At 49.0% G+C, this 18074-nt stretch overlaps 1 protein-coding gene across 1 annotated transcript in view; it reads right to left on the bottom strand.

Annotated features, from left to right (window-relative positions):
• Nucleotides 1–15378, bottom strand: part of RTF2 (replication termination factor 2) — a 399848-nt gene extending 384470 nt beyond the window's left edge. The window contains exon 1 of the mRNA XM_085619275.1: nt 15231–15378. Coding sequence (XP_085475401.1) covers nt 15231–15299 — 69 coding nt within the window. The 5' untranslated portion in view covers nt 15300–15378. The remainder of the gene's footprint in view (nt 1–15230) is intronic.
• Nucleotides 15379–18074: the final 2696 nt, after the last annotated feature.

Raw genomic sequence — 18074 nt, 5'->3', positions numbered from 1 at the left:
ATTGACATGTCTACCCCACTATCACCAGAAAGAAATGATAATGTGCACAATGAGACCAAGGGGGGGGGGTCGGTCATCTTCGAAAGGACTTAAGTTTGCATTTACCACAACCTCCCCCTCATCGCTCTGCAACGGAACAGAGCACTAAAGCCGGCCACCACATTCCTCAGTGAGAAAGGAGTCAAATATAAAACGGGGGCATCCGTTCCACCTTATCTTTGTCTGGAACGGCAAGAAGCATGTGGTGCAAAATCTTGAGAAAGCCCATCGGATTTTGGGGTTGGAACAGGTGCGAGAAAGTCCCCCATCCTCACAAAAGTGGCAGACCCCGTCCCTGACTACCCACGTAGAGGAGCATGTCCAGCACCTGTCACGGAGGAAGAACAGCCAACCTTCAGCTGCTGAAAGTCATAGGCTACTGAGGGCGCTACGCTGAATAGTAGGCTATTATTTTGTTATAATTACTGTTAGGATTTTAACTGAAGCTGCTAAGAAAATAGTTTATTATATTTACTTGCTGGTTTACATGCTGCGCACTTGCTGATACACCATCAAAAAGAGGCTCACCGGCACGCATTACTCCTCCTACACATCTTTCTGCTCCATTGCCCGGTACTCCAGTTCCGGGTTCGGTGGGTTGCCGATCACGTTAGAGGGACATGGCTCCTCCCCCCTCCCCTCACTTCCGCTTCCTGGGGGCTGACTTAAAATCCGCCATAGGTGCCCGGCCGCGCAGCGGAAGCGCACAGCGGGGGCGCAAGAAGCGCCAGAGGCGCGCCAAAGGCAAACACGTCTGCGCCGGACTGTCGCTGAACGCCGGATACACCACCAGTTTGCCTAGAACTGGGTATGCTTACTCACAGTCTGAGCTGTTCACAATCAGGAGGCTTGTAACGAAGAGTTCCCTACCTCGGCTGGTCGATTTAGAGGGCCCGTTCTCGGGTGTTGGCGCTGTGGCTTCTCTTCCCTAACCTCGGGCAAAACCAGCAACTCCTCTTCCCGTTCTTCTGTGCTGGTCTGCTCGCTTAACTTTCGTTCGCTTGTTAAACATTTTCCTGATGTTCACTACCTCTTGGAGGACAGGTCTCCTGATGTTTTGTTTCTCACTGAGACCTGGCTCTCAGAGGATACGGTGACGGAGCAGGTACTCGCTCTTCCAGAAGACTATACGATTTATACTCTTAACAGACCTAGGAGAGGAGGTGGCATTGCAGTTATCCTTAAAACTAAGTTTCCTTGCACTTTTACCAAACAGACTGTTGCTGATTGTGAATGTGCTCCTTTTAAAATAACCTTTAATTGTAATTACACGATGTCAGGACTATTGATTTACCGCCCCCCAGGTCCGTCCATAGAGTTCCGAGCTGCCCTGCCTGAGATAGTTAGCAATTTAGCAGTCAACGCTTCTAATTTTTCTGTCATAGGCGATCTTAATTTGCACTTAGAAAATGATTCTCCTCCTACTGTGTTATCTTTTCTAGCTGACCTCATGGCTTGTCAGCTTGTGCAACGGGTCCCCGGCCCCACCCATGTGGCTGGGCACCTACTTGACCCCGTTTTCACTAACATACCGTCTCTTGAGGTCCTTGCTCCGGATCCTATAGATTGGTCTGACCACTACTTAGTCACCATGGTGATCGATGATATTTTGCCAGCACGCAAATCAGTCGGCACCTCGTCTGTCAAGCGCCCTTGGCATAAACTGAGCTGGGAACATTTTCAAAGTCATCTTGCAGCCACCTCTCCGGTCATTCCGGCTGACCCTAATGAGGCCTATTCTACCTTTTCCGATTGGATTTTGCGACCGCTGAATGTCTTTATTCCTGCTAGGTCTAGGAATCGGTTTAACAAACCTAACCCCTGGTATAATGCAAAATTGGCTGACCTACATAAGCTTTGTAAGAAGTTGGAGAGAGTCTGGCGACGGGACTTTGACCCTTCTTCTAAGGTTCTCTATCGCGCGGCTATTAAGTGCTATCATAGGGCACTTCATGTTGAACGTGCCGCTTTCTATTCTGAGCAGATCAAGGGTAGCTCTAACCCGGCCAAGACCATCTTCTCCATATTGACGGGGCTCACAACTCAGAAGGACGTTGTAGGCTCAGGGATTACTTCTGACTCGCAGTGCGGAGAATTGGCCAACTTCTTCATTAAGAAAGTCGAGGATATTTATAAAAACTTTCCTATGGTCCCTATAGGCCCTGCTGAGACCTCTGGCAAACCTATTTCTGGGGTCCTTGAAACCTTTCCTCCCATAACACAAGAACTGTTATTGACACTCTGTGCCAAGGTTAAATCAAGCTCTCCTGCTGACCCTCTGAAGCCTGATCAATTTAAAATAATTTTATCTACTATTATCCACCCTTTGGAAGCAGTGATCAATGGGTCTTTGAGTGAGGCAGTTGTGCCCAGGGCCTGGAAACAGGCCAGGGTTCTTCCGCTGCTCAAGAAACCCTCCTTAGACCTCCGTAAACCAGAAAGCTTTTGTCCCATCTCCCTGTTACCTTGGGTTGCGAAAATCACTGAGGTCTATATTACCTCTCTCCTCAAGGATTTTCTTACTGAACATCGGAGATTTGACCTGTCTCAAAAATGGCTTTCGACCCGGTCATAGTACCGAGTCAGCACTTCTGGCCGTAACTGAACATCTGTGGGTGGCCTTAGACGCAGGGCAGACGGCGGCGCTGATCCTTCTGGACCTCAGTGCCGCGTTTGACACTGTGTCTCATGTCATCCTGCTGAAACGCCTATCTTAGGCTGGGGTCTCTGGGTTAGATCTTAGATGGCTGTCCTCCTTCCTGGCCGATAGGACGTTTTGTTTCAGGTAGTCGCCCCCCCTTTTGCCTCTGGTACCTTTCCTATTGATCAGGGGGTCCCACAGGGCTCGTCCTGGAGCCCCCTGCTCTTTAATCTTTATGTTCAACCTTTGGCGGAGGTTGCCAGGAGCAGAGGGTTGACCATGGTTTCCTATGCCGACGACACTCAGCTGGTGGTGGCCCTCTCGAGTGACCCCGAGCAGGACGCCAGGAAATTTCAGGGTGACCTCTCGGCAGTCGCCGAGTGGATGACCGCCAACTGTTTACAACTCAATACTAATAAATGTTAGGTGTTGTTTTTTTTTTTTTTTTTTTTTTTTTTATAAAATTTTTATTGAACAATAATTCGGTTACAAGCACGGGCCTACAACCACCAGGGCCGGCCGCTAGGTACAGAATGAGATATACATGGATCAAGGCTGCAGTCAAGTCCCGGGGCGCAGCCCCGTAGTGGCTCCGGATAGTTCTAAAGGAACAGGAGACTTAAGTCCAACAGACACAAAAACTAAAAGAAAAACAAAAGGCGAGGCATAAGGGCAAACAGTGCGGGTCAGGCTTCCTCCGGGGAACTCCAGTGCAGACCATTAAGCAGCCGGCAAAAGGAAGGAGTACCGGGAGGCTGGGGACTGGGGGGGGGGGGTCAAGGGAGATGAACGTCCATATGTAGTTATTCCAAAAGGTGCCAGGAACCATCAAGGGTCAGGGGGACATGGCGATATCGGTGTCCACCAGGGGGGGCGTACAGATACCCCCGCGATACGCATTCCATTGCCCCCAGATTCTACCCCATGCCCCCGGCTTACCACGGGCCACATACACAGTCTTCTCCCTGAACATACACCAGTCCATATTCTCCTTCCACACTGACACGGTGGGCGGCCGTTGGGCGCCCCAAAGCTGCGCTATATCTCTCTTGGCAATCATGTTCCCCAGGGCCGCCCACCGAGTCTGAGCCGCGCTGTAATCATTGGGCTCCCACACATTCAGGACACAGCGACGCACCTCCGGCAGCAGCACAACCCCAGTGACCTGTCCCATAACCGTATGGACCCGGCGCCAGTAGTCCGCCACCTCGCGGCACTCCCACAGGATATGGAGAAAGGTGGCGCTGAGCCCACAACCCCGCTTACAGAGCCCGTCGTCGGAAAATCCCATCGAGACCAAGCGAGGACCCGTCACATACACCCGGTGAAGAATCTTAAGCTGTACCAACCGGAGACGGGCTGGAATGGCGACCTCCTTGGGGGACGACAGTGCTGACTGCCAGTCCTCGTCGTCCAATTCCACCCCATCCCCCGTCCAAGCCTCCCGGAGGCGCACAAAGAGGTCAGCCCGATGATTAATCAGTTTTTTATAAGTTAAAGAAATAGTACTGTCAGGGACATGTCCATCAAGTATGCGGTCCTCGAGGGGCGAGGAAACCGGGATCTTGGTCCCCTCCCCAAAGACCGAGAGCAGGGCGTGTCGAACCTGGGCATAGCGGAAGAACTCCCTGTCCGTAAGCTCGTATTCGGCCTGGAGCACCGCGAAAGTCTTAACCGTGCCCTTATGCCACAGGTCTCCCACTTTGCTGATACCAATCGTATCCCACTGGTCAAACCCCTTCGTAGTCCAGAGGCTGCCCAGGCGGTCGGAGGCAAACAAAGGAGTAGCACATGTTAGTCGCTCACTCCAGCCCGTGGCCGCAGTGGCAGCCCTCCAGGTCCGCACCGCAATCTTAGTAGGACCCGTAAGGGTCCGGCCAGCCGAGCGGGAGTAAAGTGCCCTGTTATAGTTCCCGCCGGGAAGCAGGAACTTGTCCATCTCATACGCCGGATTCAAGCCAGGCGCATACGTGGCATGGTTAATGGCCGATAGCTGCGAGGCCCAATAGTACCTGCGAATGTCAGGAAGCGCGATGCCCCCGTCGTACCAGGGGAGAGTAAGCTTAGCAAGAGCAATACGCGCCCGCCCGTCCCACACCAGTCTCCTCTGCAGGCTCTCCACCTCCCGAAAGTAGGCCACTGGGATAACGTCGAAGGAGTTCTGGAGTGCATAGAGGAACCTGGGAAGGGACATCATTTTGAACAGCGCGGCCCGACCCAGCGGGGACAGGGGCAGCCTGCACCACCGGGCCGTGTCCTCTCGCAATCGCCGGAGTGGACGCAGGAGATTCTGCTCATAGCGAGCCACCGGGTCCAGCGAAACGTATATCCCCAGGTACTTAAAGCCGCTCAGAGATATTTGGATCGGAAGCCGAGGCGGCAGGAGAGGAGGACCACCAGGGATAGGATAGACGCAGGATTTAGACCAATTGATCGTGAGACCCGAATTGTTCCCAAAGGAAGTCAGAACGTCAAAGAGGACGTTGAGCGACTGCCGCGGTGAGGTGAGATACAGGAGAATATCGTCCGCATACAGCGAGACCCGATCTTCGAAGCCCGGGGCCCACCGGATCCCTCTAAGCGAGGGCTCCCAGCGGAGCCAAGCAGCGAGTGGCTCCAGGGCGAGAGCAAAGAGCAAAGGGGACAACGGGCACCCCTGCCTCGTGCCCCTGCCAAGGGCAAAGGGCCGAGAGACCCGCCCATTCACCACCACCTGAGCCATGGGTCCCGTGTAAAGAAGCTTCACCCAGCCAATAAATCCTTCCCCAAAGCCAAATTTAGCCAAGACAGCCCAGAGGAATGGCCACTCGATGGTGTCAAAAGCCATCGTGGCATCCAAAGAAACCAGCACGGCCGGTTCGGAGAGGAGCTCCGCCCTGGCCAGGGCGCCGTGAAGACGCCGCAAGTTAAGAGCGGTGTTGCGGTGCGGGATGAAGCCGCATTGGTCTGGATGAATAAGATCGCACACGACGCTCAACAAACGATTGGCAAGGACTTTCGCCAGGATTTTAGGCTCTGCATTTAGCAGTGAAATAGGCCGGTAAGAAGTACAGCGGTCTCGCGGTTTGCCCTCCTTGGGGATCACGACTATCGTGGCCAAGCGCTGGTCAGCCGGAAGGGAACCCGCCGCAAGAGACTCACGGAACATGCGACTGAGGAAGGGCGCAAGCTTATCAGGGCGCAATTTATATAGCTCAATGGGCAGACCGTTGGGACCCATAGCCTTGCCCGAGCGAAGGGAGCGGATCGCGGTCGCTATTTCATCCGCTGACAAGGGGGCGTCCAGCCGCTCACGGTCCTCAACGGACAGGCCGGGCAAGGCAATATCCCTCAGTAGAAGGCGAGAGTCGTCCTCATCTCTGTCAGTCACTGGGGAGTACACAGCCCGGAGGTGGTCGGCGAAACATTCCACAATCTCATCCGGCTCAGTCACACACACACCATCCGCAGCACGCAAATCCGGGACCACACGATTCACTCTCTCCTTTTTGTCCAGCCACGCAATCAACTTTCCCGCCTTGTCCCCGGCGTCGTACAGTCGACCCTGCTGCTCCCTATACATAGTTTTGGCCGCGTCAGTGACCAGGGACCTATATTCAAACTGTTTCAGGCTAAGGGCATGGAGCCCGTCCGGAGTGACATTCGCCTCCAAGGCCGACTCCAGCCCCGAGATGTCAGTCTCCAGCCTCACCACTGCCTCACTCTTGACCTTCTTAGCCACCACTATCTGGGAGAGGGCGTGTCCGCGGATCACGGTTTTAAAGGCTTCCCACAGGGACATTGCAGACGACACCGACCCCTCGTTATCAAGGAAGTATTGGTCCATAGCCTTAACCAGGCTGTCGCGAGTCGTAGGGTCTCGCAGATACCATGGGTTAATGGGAGCGATCCGCCCTGCAGACCGCGACCCGGTGTCAAAAAGAAGCCACAGCGGAGAATGGTCGGAGATACCCCGCGCCAGGTGCCTGACCTCTCTAATCCGACCAGTCTGCGCCGCGGGCATAAGGAAGTAGTCTAACCTAGAGAGACTCCCATGCGCCCCCGAGTGAAAGGTGAACTGACATTGGGTCGGATGCATTAATCTCCAGCTATCCACCAGGCCGAAGGTCTCCAACATCCCACCCAGCCATGCCTGGGCAGCGGGGAGGGTCCTTGGTGGGTGACGATCCAGTTCACCCGAAACCACAGAATTAAAGTCCCCACCCATGAGCAGGAGGCTGTCCGGAAGGTCAAGCAGCATTCGACCCAAGTCAGTGAAGGTGGAGTTCTGGAGGCCCGGGGGGACGTAGACTGAAACCAGGGTAAGGGGCTGCCCCTCCCACCTCCCAATCAAACACACATAGCGCCCTCTGTCATCCGAGACTATCTTAGTGATCTCCACCGGAAGGGAGGTTCGCAGGAGAATGCCCACCCCCCTGGAACCAGTTGTGAAACCAGAATGGGCTACGAGGCGATATCCCCCCCTGTTCATTGCATGACAAACATTACCAACCAGATGCGTCTCCTGGAGAAAGACCACATCAGGAGTCAAGCGACGCAAATATTGCAACACTACACCCCGCTTGATACGGTCCCCCAACCCATTGACGTTCCATGACATAAGCCTCAACCCGTCCCCCCCCCATCCCCTCCAATAGATCAAGGGTCCCCCAGCCTGCAGCACAGTTCCCAGATGTGGACAAAAATCAATACCTCGCCCTGTAAACAAAAAACACACAACAAAACAACCCCTCCTCCCCCCCAACCCCACCCCAAGTCCAACTCCCCCCACCCTGCACCCCTGCGGGCCAAAAAACCCCCCCAACTTGCAGTGTGCCTGTCGCCCCACTAACCCCATTCTACGAAAAGACCCCGGAGGAGGAAAGGGACCCGTCCCCGCCCGCCCCCCTCACAGGTCCTGGTGAAGCACAATATACAAAAGAAGTAAGACCCAACTGAACAGTGCAAAACGGCAAAATCAAGGACCAAAAGTCATTCTAAAGGGGACCCGTCACCTGCGGTGCCCGCAGAGGGTCCGGGACGGCCACCTCCGTCCGGCAGCGAGTCCAGCCAGTCACTTGCGGTCACAGGAGAGTCAAAAAAGGCTGTCCGATCCCCATGTTCCACTCGGAGTTTTGCAGGGTAGAGCATCGAATACTTTAGGCCCAGCTCGCGGAGGCGACGCTTCACCCCTTGGAATCCCATCCGCTGTTTCTGGACCAGTTGCGTGAAGTCCGGGTAAAAATTGATGGTCGAGTTCTCGTGACGAACCGGGCCGTGGGTCCGTGAGGCCTGCAGAATAGCGTCGCGGTCCCTGTAGTGGAATAGTTTGGCCACGATAGGCCTCGGGGGGGCCCCCGGCCGTGGCCGACCGCCCGGAACTCGATGGGCCCGCTCCACGGCAAAGAACTTACTTAGGCCAGCCGGGGACAACTGTTGCAGGATAAGTTCCTCGACCACGAGGTCAACCGGGCGGCCGTCGGAGGACTCCGGTACACCTATGACGCGGATGTTGTTGCGTCGGGCCCGTCCCTCGAAGTCCTCAAGCCGCCGGGCCATATGATCGTTGACCACCCTGATGTCTCCAAGCGTGGCCCGCAGATCCGACACCTCCGCACCGAGGGTGGAGGTCCGTGTATCGAGGGCCTGGACCCTCTCGTTAGTTTTGGAGAGGTCGGCCCGGATCAGGGTGACATCAATCGCGACGGTGTCGATCTTACGGGCCAGGGCCTCGTATTGCGTGGCGATGGTTTCCCTGATGCCAGCAATGGCGCCCATAATGTCCTGCAGGGAAAGTTCCGTAGAGACGTTCGTGCCTCCCCCTGCCGCGTCCGGGGGGAGGCCAGCAGCGCCGGGGGACCCTCTGCCCTGGGTGTAGCGGTCCATGTTGTTGCTCTGGACCGCTCCCCCGCGGAGGGAGGCCTTGGTCTTGCGCCCCTCGGGACCCCCTTTGCCCCCCATGTGAACACGGTCACTCAAGGGGACCTCCAATCAAGAGGTGTAAGGGCACCAGCAAGAAGACCTCAAAATGTCGGTATAGGGGGTCCGAGGCGATAGGCACTCTAGTGGCAGGTGGAGGAAAACCTCGTGCAGAGGCCCAGGAAGCACCTCGCCACCCCGAGCGCACCCGCCAGCTGGTCTCCTGAAGTCCAAAACCGAAACCGAAAGTGGTGGATCGGCAACTGGCACTGCGCTGAAGCCGCTGTTGTTCAATTGCAGCCCGGCCCCACGGGTCACCTTCACCCCGGTCACCTCCGTCGGGTGGGTCCCAAAAGTTCCGACGACGACAACTCAGGATTCCCAGGTCCGAGTTGATTTTTAAAAAGAGATATGTGCTCAGCTGGTCTTCATCTCCCAGATTCCATAAACCACATCAGGATATTCTCAGGATAAATTCCGAGGAGCAGAAAGGGTCCGGGGAGCCCTGTGCTCACGCGACCATCTTGGATGCGCGCTAGGCTCCTCCCCCATGTGAGGTGTTGTTGGTGGGAGGGAACCATGGCCGCTGGAGTGACCTCTGGTGGCCTGCCAGTCTAGGCATGGCACCTACCCCCAAGCTGGTAGTAAAGAACTAGGGGGTTTGGATGGACAGCTCACTTAATTTTCAGATCCAGACGAAAAAGGTGGCAGGTACCTGTTTTGGTCTTCTGCGTGGGCTTAAATCTATTCTGGCCTTTTTTGATGCTACAACTAGGCAGACCATTATTCAGGACCTGATCTTGTCTAGGCACGATTATGCCTGCTCGCTATATTTAGGAACAAATAAATCTGAAATACAGAGGCTACAGAGAGTCCAGAATGCGGCCGTTAGATCTCTCCTGGTCTTGCGTAGAACCTGCTCAGGGACCAGTGCTATTCGTTGCCTTCACTGGCTACCTGTAGCCAGGCGAATTGAGTTTAAGGCACTTTGTTTTGCCTTTAAAATTTTGAAGCTGGCATCCCCTCATATTTTGTCCGATCTCCTTCTACCTTATATTCCCACACGATCACTCCGATCTATGGGACAATGTCTAGCAGTGATTCCCCGGGTGAGGAAAGCCCGCGCTGCCGGGCGCTTCTTCCGGCATAGAGCGGCCCTGTTGTGGAACTCTCTGCCGGTCCACATTCGGGAGCTTAGCAATTATCTCCATTTTAGGAAAGCTATCAAGACATTCTTGTTCCCTTCTTCGTAGGCCCTTAGAGCGTTTTCTGCGTACCACTCTTCTGTTGCTTAGCGCCGGGACGCCTCTTAGCTGAGGCAGCTGTTGCGCTTTATAAAATTGCTTAACATAACATAACATAGGGAGATGTCTGCATTGCTTCAGAAGCTACATCAATGGGAACCCTCTTCAGATCACACCTCAGATTAATATGGCCAACCACTATTGCAACCACACCACCTCCATGTGGGATGAAGACCATCTAAATTGCCTGGCGCAAGGACTCCCCTCTCACTCTTTGTTTCTCATCTGCAACCGGACAAGAAACCCCTACTCTACTGCCTACTCATAACAGTATTGCACCGTGGTGAGGTGGAGCTCCGTTATCCTGTTCTCCCCTACTTGTGTTTCCACGCCAACAACATGGACCCAAACCAAATAACTTGCTAGACTCTGATGACCGGAGCAATTGTTCTCCCCAGTTTGGCCATTATCCCACTTACCCTATGCTTGCCACTCACTCCATTCTGCTGCCCCACCCACAAGGCAATAACCGGTCTGCCAGATCACCTGCGTCTTGCTGATAGTGACACCACTCAGGTCTGATGCCATAGTCAAGGTTCCTAGCCCAAATGTCCGCGGACTCAATGCTCCAGCAAAACGGCTTGCACTTCTCACTATGTTCAAAGACTCAAACCGTGATGTGTGTTTCCTGCAGAATACTCATCTCCTTCAACGAGACTGGGGTCATATGAAATCCAGGTGGTTTGATCAACAGTACTTCTCCTCCGGCCCCGGGAAGAAGGTGGGAGTGGCAATCCTGCTGGTGATGCACTTCCAGGGTCAGGTGCTTCAGGTAAATTCAGAGCAGACAGGTAGGCTCCTCTCCTTACGACTCTCACTCCACACCTATGCCCTCACTGTGGCTAGCACTTACACCCCTAAGGAACGGCATGATGACTTTATTCAACAAGCCACTGGGATTGTGCTCACGTCTCCTGATGCATTTATTCTAATTGGGGGTGACTTCAACCTGGCCCCTGATGCCCGGCTGGACCATTCGGCACCCAGAACAGGTTAAACTGGGACGTACATGCCACAGGGCTTGCAATGGATGAAAGAGGTGGGATTGACAGATGTCTAGAGGTCCTGGTATCCCATTATGAAAGACATATGCCAGTATTGACTATTTTCTTGCAACTCCTCGTGTCAGCTACCACACACACACAAACACACACACACTATTTCAATTACCCTGCACACACCCAGCCCACGACAGCCGTCACATCTGTGGAGTGTCAACCCAGGGTTATTAGCCTACGGGCCCACCATTACAGATATCAGGAACGCCATGCAGGCTTACCTTACTTCCAATTATAACCGAGATACCTCTGTAGCCCTAGTTTGGAACACTCTAAAGGCAGTGGTGACGGGCGCTTTTATAGCTATAGACACAAAACTTAATAAGGATAGACGAAACAAGTGTATTGCATTGAAGGAGCAAGTGACAGCCCTAGAGGATACTCACAGACAATCAGGTTCACATAGGATAAGGTGCCAACTAAAATTAGCCAGGAAGCAACTTAAAGCCCTAGATATGCAGAATATGTCCTCCTCCCCACTAGCAGATTTATTATGTTGGGGGCAATAAAGCCAGGAGACTACTCGCTCATCGCCTGAGGGTCCAAACCCAGCGCCACAAGGTTGCAGAGATTCAGGGTCACCTTGGCTCTAGTGTACACCACAAAGAATAGCGGCACAATTTGAACGTTTCTATGATGATTTATACTCAGCGGAACAGCTAAGTCACACAGAGCTACTGAATACATAGCACAGGCTCCCCTAACAAGTCTACCCACTAGCAAAGCTCTCCGTCTAGAACAGGACGTAACAGTGGAGGCAGTCCTCATGGCCAAAGGGAAACTTCAGCTAGACAAGGCGTCTGTACAAGACAGCCTCACTACCACTTTCTATAAAACATTTACAGGCAGTTATCGCCCATCTTAACCCGCCTGTACAACTCATTACTGAACACCCCTCCACATATCCTTGAAAGACTACAACAGCTCATCGAAACCTTAATCTGGGATGGTAAGTGCGCGCGTATTGCCAGGAGATGTGCCTCACGGCCTGTGCAAGGTGGAGTTTAGAAATTCCCCACTTGGTGCGCTATCAAGCGGCGCAGTTGAGATATATGGTGGAATGGCAGAGGCTGAGCAAGTAAAAGCATTAGTGTGTTATAGACCAAACGATAGCTGGCATACACATATGGGAAGTACACTGGCTGCTCAAAACACCGCCCACCAGGTGCATACAGCTCCCCAGGTGTGATAACGACCATTGGGAAATGGGACAAAATTAGAATAGCCAAGAAACTCTTCACGCATATTTCACAGCTTACATCTATAATCGGGAACCCAGACTTCCCACCTGCACAGCATGGCGGTTTCCTCTCGATAAGAAACTAACTGTAAGAGGATAGGGAACCTATTCGACCTACAAGATCTGCTTGGCTTTGCACAACATAAAACAGACTTCGGGCTACCTGACACGGAATATTGACGTTATGTTGCCATCAAACACTGGGTGACATTCTCTAGTATGTCGTTTCATGAACAGGTCCCTCACAAAATTTGAAAAGTGACTTCTCACCAGCCAAGAAGATAAAAGCCTCCTTTCTGACATTTATGCTTTTCTTAATACCCTCCCAAACTCAAGCACTTCCCCGGCTTGACTGTGCTGGGAATTGGAATGCAACTGCCCTTTCACAGATAAGGAATGGTCGGACATTGTACATCACTCCCGTAGTTCAGCCGCAGCGCTCCTGGGAAGGAGACACAACTCAAAATTACGCATTATTGGTATTACACGCCAAGACAAACCGCCAAATAGAAACGAAGTGGCGATGACAGATGCTGGTGTAATTGTGGTCAGACAGGCACACTGTACAACCTCTTATGGAACGGCCCCAAATTGCACAGCTACTGGGTGGATATCCAAGCAGAATTGATGTACGATACCGAGTTGCCCCGATTTCCCAGTTGATTCTTGTTGGGTCTCCCTAACGCTTACGCTTATACTCTTTGGTCGACAAAAAGGAAGGCCATCAACCTTGTCCTTTGTGCGGCAAAACAAGTAATTCTCTCAAAATGGGGTACGGTGATGGTGCCTACTCACACGGACTGGTTATACAGACTGTGGGACCTCTTTGGCATGAAAAGACTGCATTTGTGGAACACGGGCTCCTGCAATTCGACAAAACATGAGGCCCATGCCTTTGTTTCCTGGTGCAGAGCTTCCAGGAGTTGACATGTCCTATGTACTTATGAGTGCTTTGCCTTACAGCTGCGACCTCTAATCAGACTTGATGGTCCCCCTACCTTGTTCTCTTTGCTTAGCGAGATAGAAGTGATCGATGAGCATTACCCTACCCTACCTTATCCCCTTCCTTACCTATGGACATTTGGACTCAACCCTCCTCCTCCACCCTTCCCCATCACATCCTCCTCTCCAAGTTTATTCTTGTTCCCATCTTTACTTTCCTACCTGGCCGGTGGATGTAGGCGAGGCTTATGTTTCGTCTATATTTTCTTTTTTTACTTCTTTCATATGAAACCACAAAAAGAAGATTTAAACATAAAATAAATGCTTGCTCTGCTAAATTGTTATACTTACATATTGATACTTACATATTTTATGGTGTACATGGATATTAGATATGCCCAATACATGTACATTTTTATAGTTGATATGCAATGCTTCCTAATGAGAGAAACTATAGCAATTGCAATGAGCAAAGTTACAATTTATGAAATGTCCACACCATTATGACAAAATCTGCCAAAACGTTGCCTTTCAAGCACTACCTTATGTGTTATCTACTGCAAACATGCTGTATAAGGTCCTCCACCAGGAAAATTGTCATGGAACACCCCATTCCTCGAGCACTAAAGATCACGGTCCATCAAAGGTCCGGGAAATATTTTTACTACTAAATTTGTCGTGTAAAAATTACGCTGATTATTTCAAAGATTTGTGGCTTCAATGTTGTGGACAGAAATATTTTATTGCCTCTAGAACTCAAATATATAATATTTAAAAAGCTTAACTCTAAAATGTATTTTAATTGCCTTTTTCACTAATAAAGTAAGGCAATCTTTTACATTTGCTTATTTTGACCTTAACCATGATGTAATCCTCATCTTACATTATTCAAATGCAAGCGCTGAATATTCATCTACAATGCTTTCTAAATGCTTGGGTGTGTGCACTCTTGAATATAGAAGGACTGCGCCAAATGCAAGCAAGTAGAAACATTTAAAAAAATAAAAATTTAAACACCCTTTATTGGTGACCGCTGTATGCCATGTACTTCCAAAATATAAGCATTCAAATAGTCTTTTGTTTTTCTCCCACCGTATACATCCCCATGCATTTGTACATAGCAATCTGGTTTCTCACACATCTTGCAACATTAAAATTATTATGATATTAAGAAGCTGAAAATTTTACAAAAGAAGGAAACATGAACATTTGATGTTTGGCCTTCATTTTGTGTAATGAGTTAACACATTTTGTTTAGATTGATACATTTCTCACGTTTTGCTCTGTCCTGCAACCGGTGTAGGTGCCAGTCTCTCTTGTCCTAGAGTACTTTGATAATAAGCCTGAAAGTACTAAAAGTACTGTTGATGGCTTGGCTCATTCAGGGTTTTAGCTGTTAATCTGCACATATAGAAAGTTTGAGACCACTATACAGGGCAATGCAAGGGCAAAATGAAAACTCAATAGAAATGTTTTTGTATCATCATGTCTGACTTTGCTCTAATCCCGCCCACTAGCCACTTGTAAATAAATGAACGTCCAGGTTTAGATAAAGTAATACGTTTATTAAGATGTTATCATGAAGAGCTTTAGTACAGAGCCCCACCTGGAGCAGCCTTCCTGCTGCTCAGCCCATACACCAACTGACACTCTCACTCATGCAACATTCCACAGCATCACCACACTCACACAGGCTGAGCAGCAAGTACAACACCACGCCACTAGCTCAATGTAATGTCTACCTGCACTTATTTTCCCCATTTAAAGCACTGAATATAAATGCTCCATTTCAAAACCAATGGCAAGCGATCGCATTCATCGCCAACTTCTAAACTCCAATGTTTAGTAACTTTCCATCCCCACACAATTACACCCGTGATTAGTCTCTTCTTGACCTTACCAGAACATCCTGTCTGGCTCCATTCTCTAAAGGGCTGCGCCCTGGAGCCTCAACCCCTATCCCACTGCATTCATCAACACCTCTTCTAAACCTTCCTGATCTGTAGCCACTCACCGCTTTCTCTCTCACACCGGCTACTCTAAGTCTCCACCCACATATACACACACACACACACACACACACACACACACACACACACACTCCTGACCTTCTCCACTTTTTTGGGTCCTTTCACAAGTTCGTGTCTCTTTGGGATGGTGCCTCCGTCGCAACCCATGTTTGCAGGAACAGGTTACTGCATTACCAACATCAAGATAAACACAGAAGACAACTTCCGGCATTTGAGAAAAAAGTGGCTTCCGGGCGATGACAGCGTCGACGATCATAGTGATTAGAGCGGCCATATTACAATGTCCATTGGGTTTCATCAAAACACGAGAGCGCTAAAGATTTCAGGGAAAACGTTCGTAATTTTTGAAATACTTACATAGAAAAACATATTTTCTTCAGTGTATAAATATTTTAGTCAACACTTGAAAGAATAGAAATAGATTTGAAAACCAAATATATAAAACGCATTGCGATAATTGTTAAATACATCATTTTATGCCGTATCATGTTCTGTATACAGTGCCTAATCCTGCTTCCGCTGTAACATAGCCGCGTGCCAATGTCATAAATTCTGCTGATGAGTTAGACCGCTAACTTGTTTTCCGGTTCACGAACAAAAGGAGAAACCGCAACTTCCGAGCATGATGCAGGCAATGAAAACAAGCATTTGTAATGCAGTAGGTCTCGCATTTGCGAGTGATATTGGGGTTGCATATCACAATGTCTTTTACCTATGTGTTTTGGTTTGGAGTATTGTGGATGTGTGTGGTGTTGAGTGGAATTATGTGGGTTGTATTGGAATTGTTAGTGAGCGGGGCCACATGGGTGGTTGTTGAAGGCGCAAAATTCTTTAGGGCGCAAACTTTTTAAAGAAAGAAAATTCAAAAGCAGCTCTCTTGCTTCCAAATTTGTTTTCTTTCAAAATGTTGCGCCTCGATGCGAGTGATCCAGATCAGGGTATGCTAATTCTCCCTACTTCCACAGATAGAGTAACTTCACAGATACACGCACATACACTCATCATACACTTGGGCCCCTTTCACTAACATATACTCGATTACTCTATCGACGCTGAACCTGTGGAGAGAAAACCCTTCTAAACACCCTGCATCTGCACCAAGGTCGATAAGACCTAAATGGAACTGTCTTGAGTCATGATTTAAACAACAATCTGAACAACAATAATCAAAATAGAGTACTCAATAATTGACAAGAAATAATCACCAACACTGTATTAAAATAATGAAAATGTATCTAAAATTAGTCAAGGTAAAATCAATCATAGCAAATCATTATTCTCATAATTACCTATTCTAGCTAAATGTCAAAATGGGTGAGGACAAGTCTCTCAGTAGAAGTCTCCCGAGACGCCGTCCTCACAGCAACGATCCTCACCAACGCAGGTTTGGGAAGAAGTGGCATAGATGACCAAAACCCTCTCTAGGCTAACAATATTTATAATAAATTTAACAAAAGACAGCAACATAAAATGTTTTAGATATCCGCTGAACCGCTGAGCAGAGCGAGAAGGAAAGGATGTAGCATCGCTACATTTGGAAAATCTCCGCTCAGAAAAATCACAAAAATAAAAAGACGGAAAGAGAGGACTCAATTCGAAAATGTTTCTTTTTCACATCCGCATTTCCTCGGAACCAACATTATGATCACATAGTTCATTTTGGCTCCCTTGTCCTCCAAGGTTATTTAGAAGCTTTTGGATACTGGCCCAGAGCTGCTGTCCTCACGGAAAATTTCTAAACCAGGCGAAAACTGTGGTCAGATGACTCTCGACCATATTCAGCAAGGCCTTCTCATCACAAGTCGACAACTCAAGAACAGGCTTTAAATGGCAGCCATTTTTCTACCAGGCCAAAACGCACAATCTTAATTAAAAGAGACAAAAACAACGTTACCACAGCATAGTGATTAAACAGTGTTAACCCCACTAATACCCTTATGTGTATGTAATTATCTAGCCTTTGCAACATAAAGAAAAGCATTAATACACGACATGTTAAAAACATTTTGTGCTTTAAAATAAACAGCACTCAGCAACATTTATTTAATAAACATGCACATTATTAGTAAGCACACAAACGCATCCCCACGTATAGTTTTCTCTTGTTAATTCATATTGATTAGTCAGAACATTTACACAAAACAAATAATTAATAATTAAAATTAATAATTTTAATTTCACCACGAATAGACAAACTGAAGCTTCAAAACCCGATAGATTTTCAACAGAAAACTCTGCTCCAGCAATCCCTCCTTTGGTGATTTTATCACCAAATAAACAACCCAAAAAAAAAATTTAGTAAAATTTAATCCCAATTTTTAGGAGAAACTGGAAATGTCTTTTCTTTTCACAACACTAGACACCAGACTCCCTTTCATCATCCCTCTTTGTTTCCAAATAAACACTCTCCCTCAATTCTTCTAATTCTATTTCTTGTGGTTCTCTTTTCAACCTTTTATTTCTCTTTTCATTATTTCTTTTAATTAATCTCTTTTTCCCTCCCCTGTTTTTACAACACACACACACCAATCTTAGTATCAATAAAGCAACAATTATACAAGTCAAAGGAAACAATATCTTACCTATAATAGTACTACCTATTTTTGCAATAAAATTTTTAACAGCAACTATTTTATTAGCTATTTTAGTCCAAATACTCTCAGCTTCCAGTGGTACTAATTCTTCATACAAATCAGTAATATTTTTGATATAGACCTTCAGGTCTTTGCTTTCGTCTGGAATGTAAGTGCAACAATGTTGAACCTTCAGCATTCCACAAACTCCACCCTCCTTAGCTAATAGAATATCAAGGGCAAGTCGATTTTGCATAGACATGGCACGTACGGCAATTAATTCCGTATTCACCAAAAGAAACCCTCCAGCGGTATTTGTCGATAAGCGATCAACCACTGTTGAAAGTTT

Source organism: Triturus cristatus, chromosome 7, assembly GCF_964204655.1.
Source record: "Triturus cristatus chromosome 7, aTriCri1.1, whole genome shotgun sequence".
Lineage (NCBI taxonomy): Eukaryota > Metazoa > Chordata > Amphibia > Caudata > Salamandridae > Triturus > Triturus cristatus.
The sequence above is the reverse complement of the archived record's forward strand: the minus strand, read 5'-3'. Positions and strand labels throughout refer to the sequence as shown.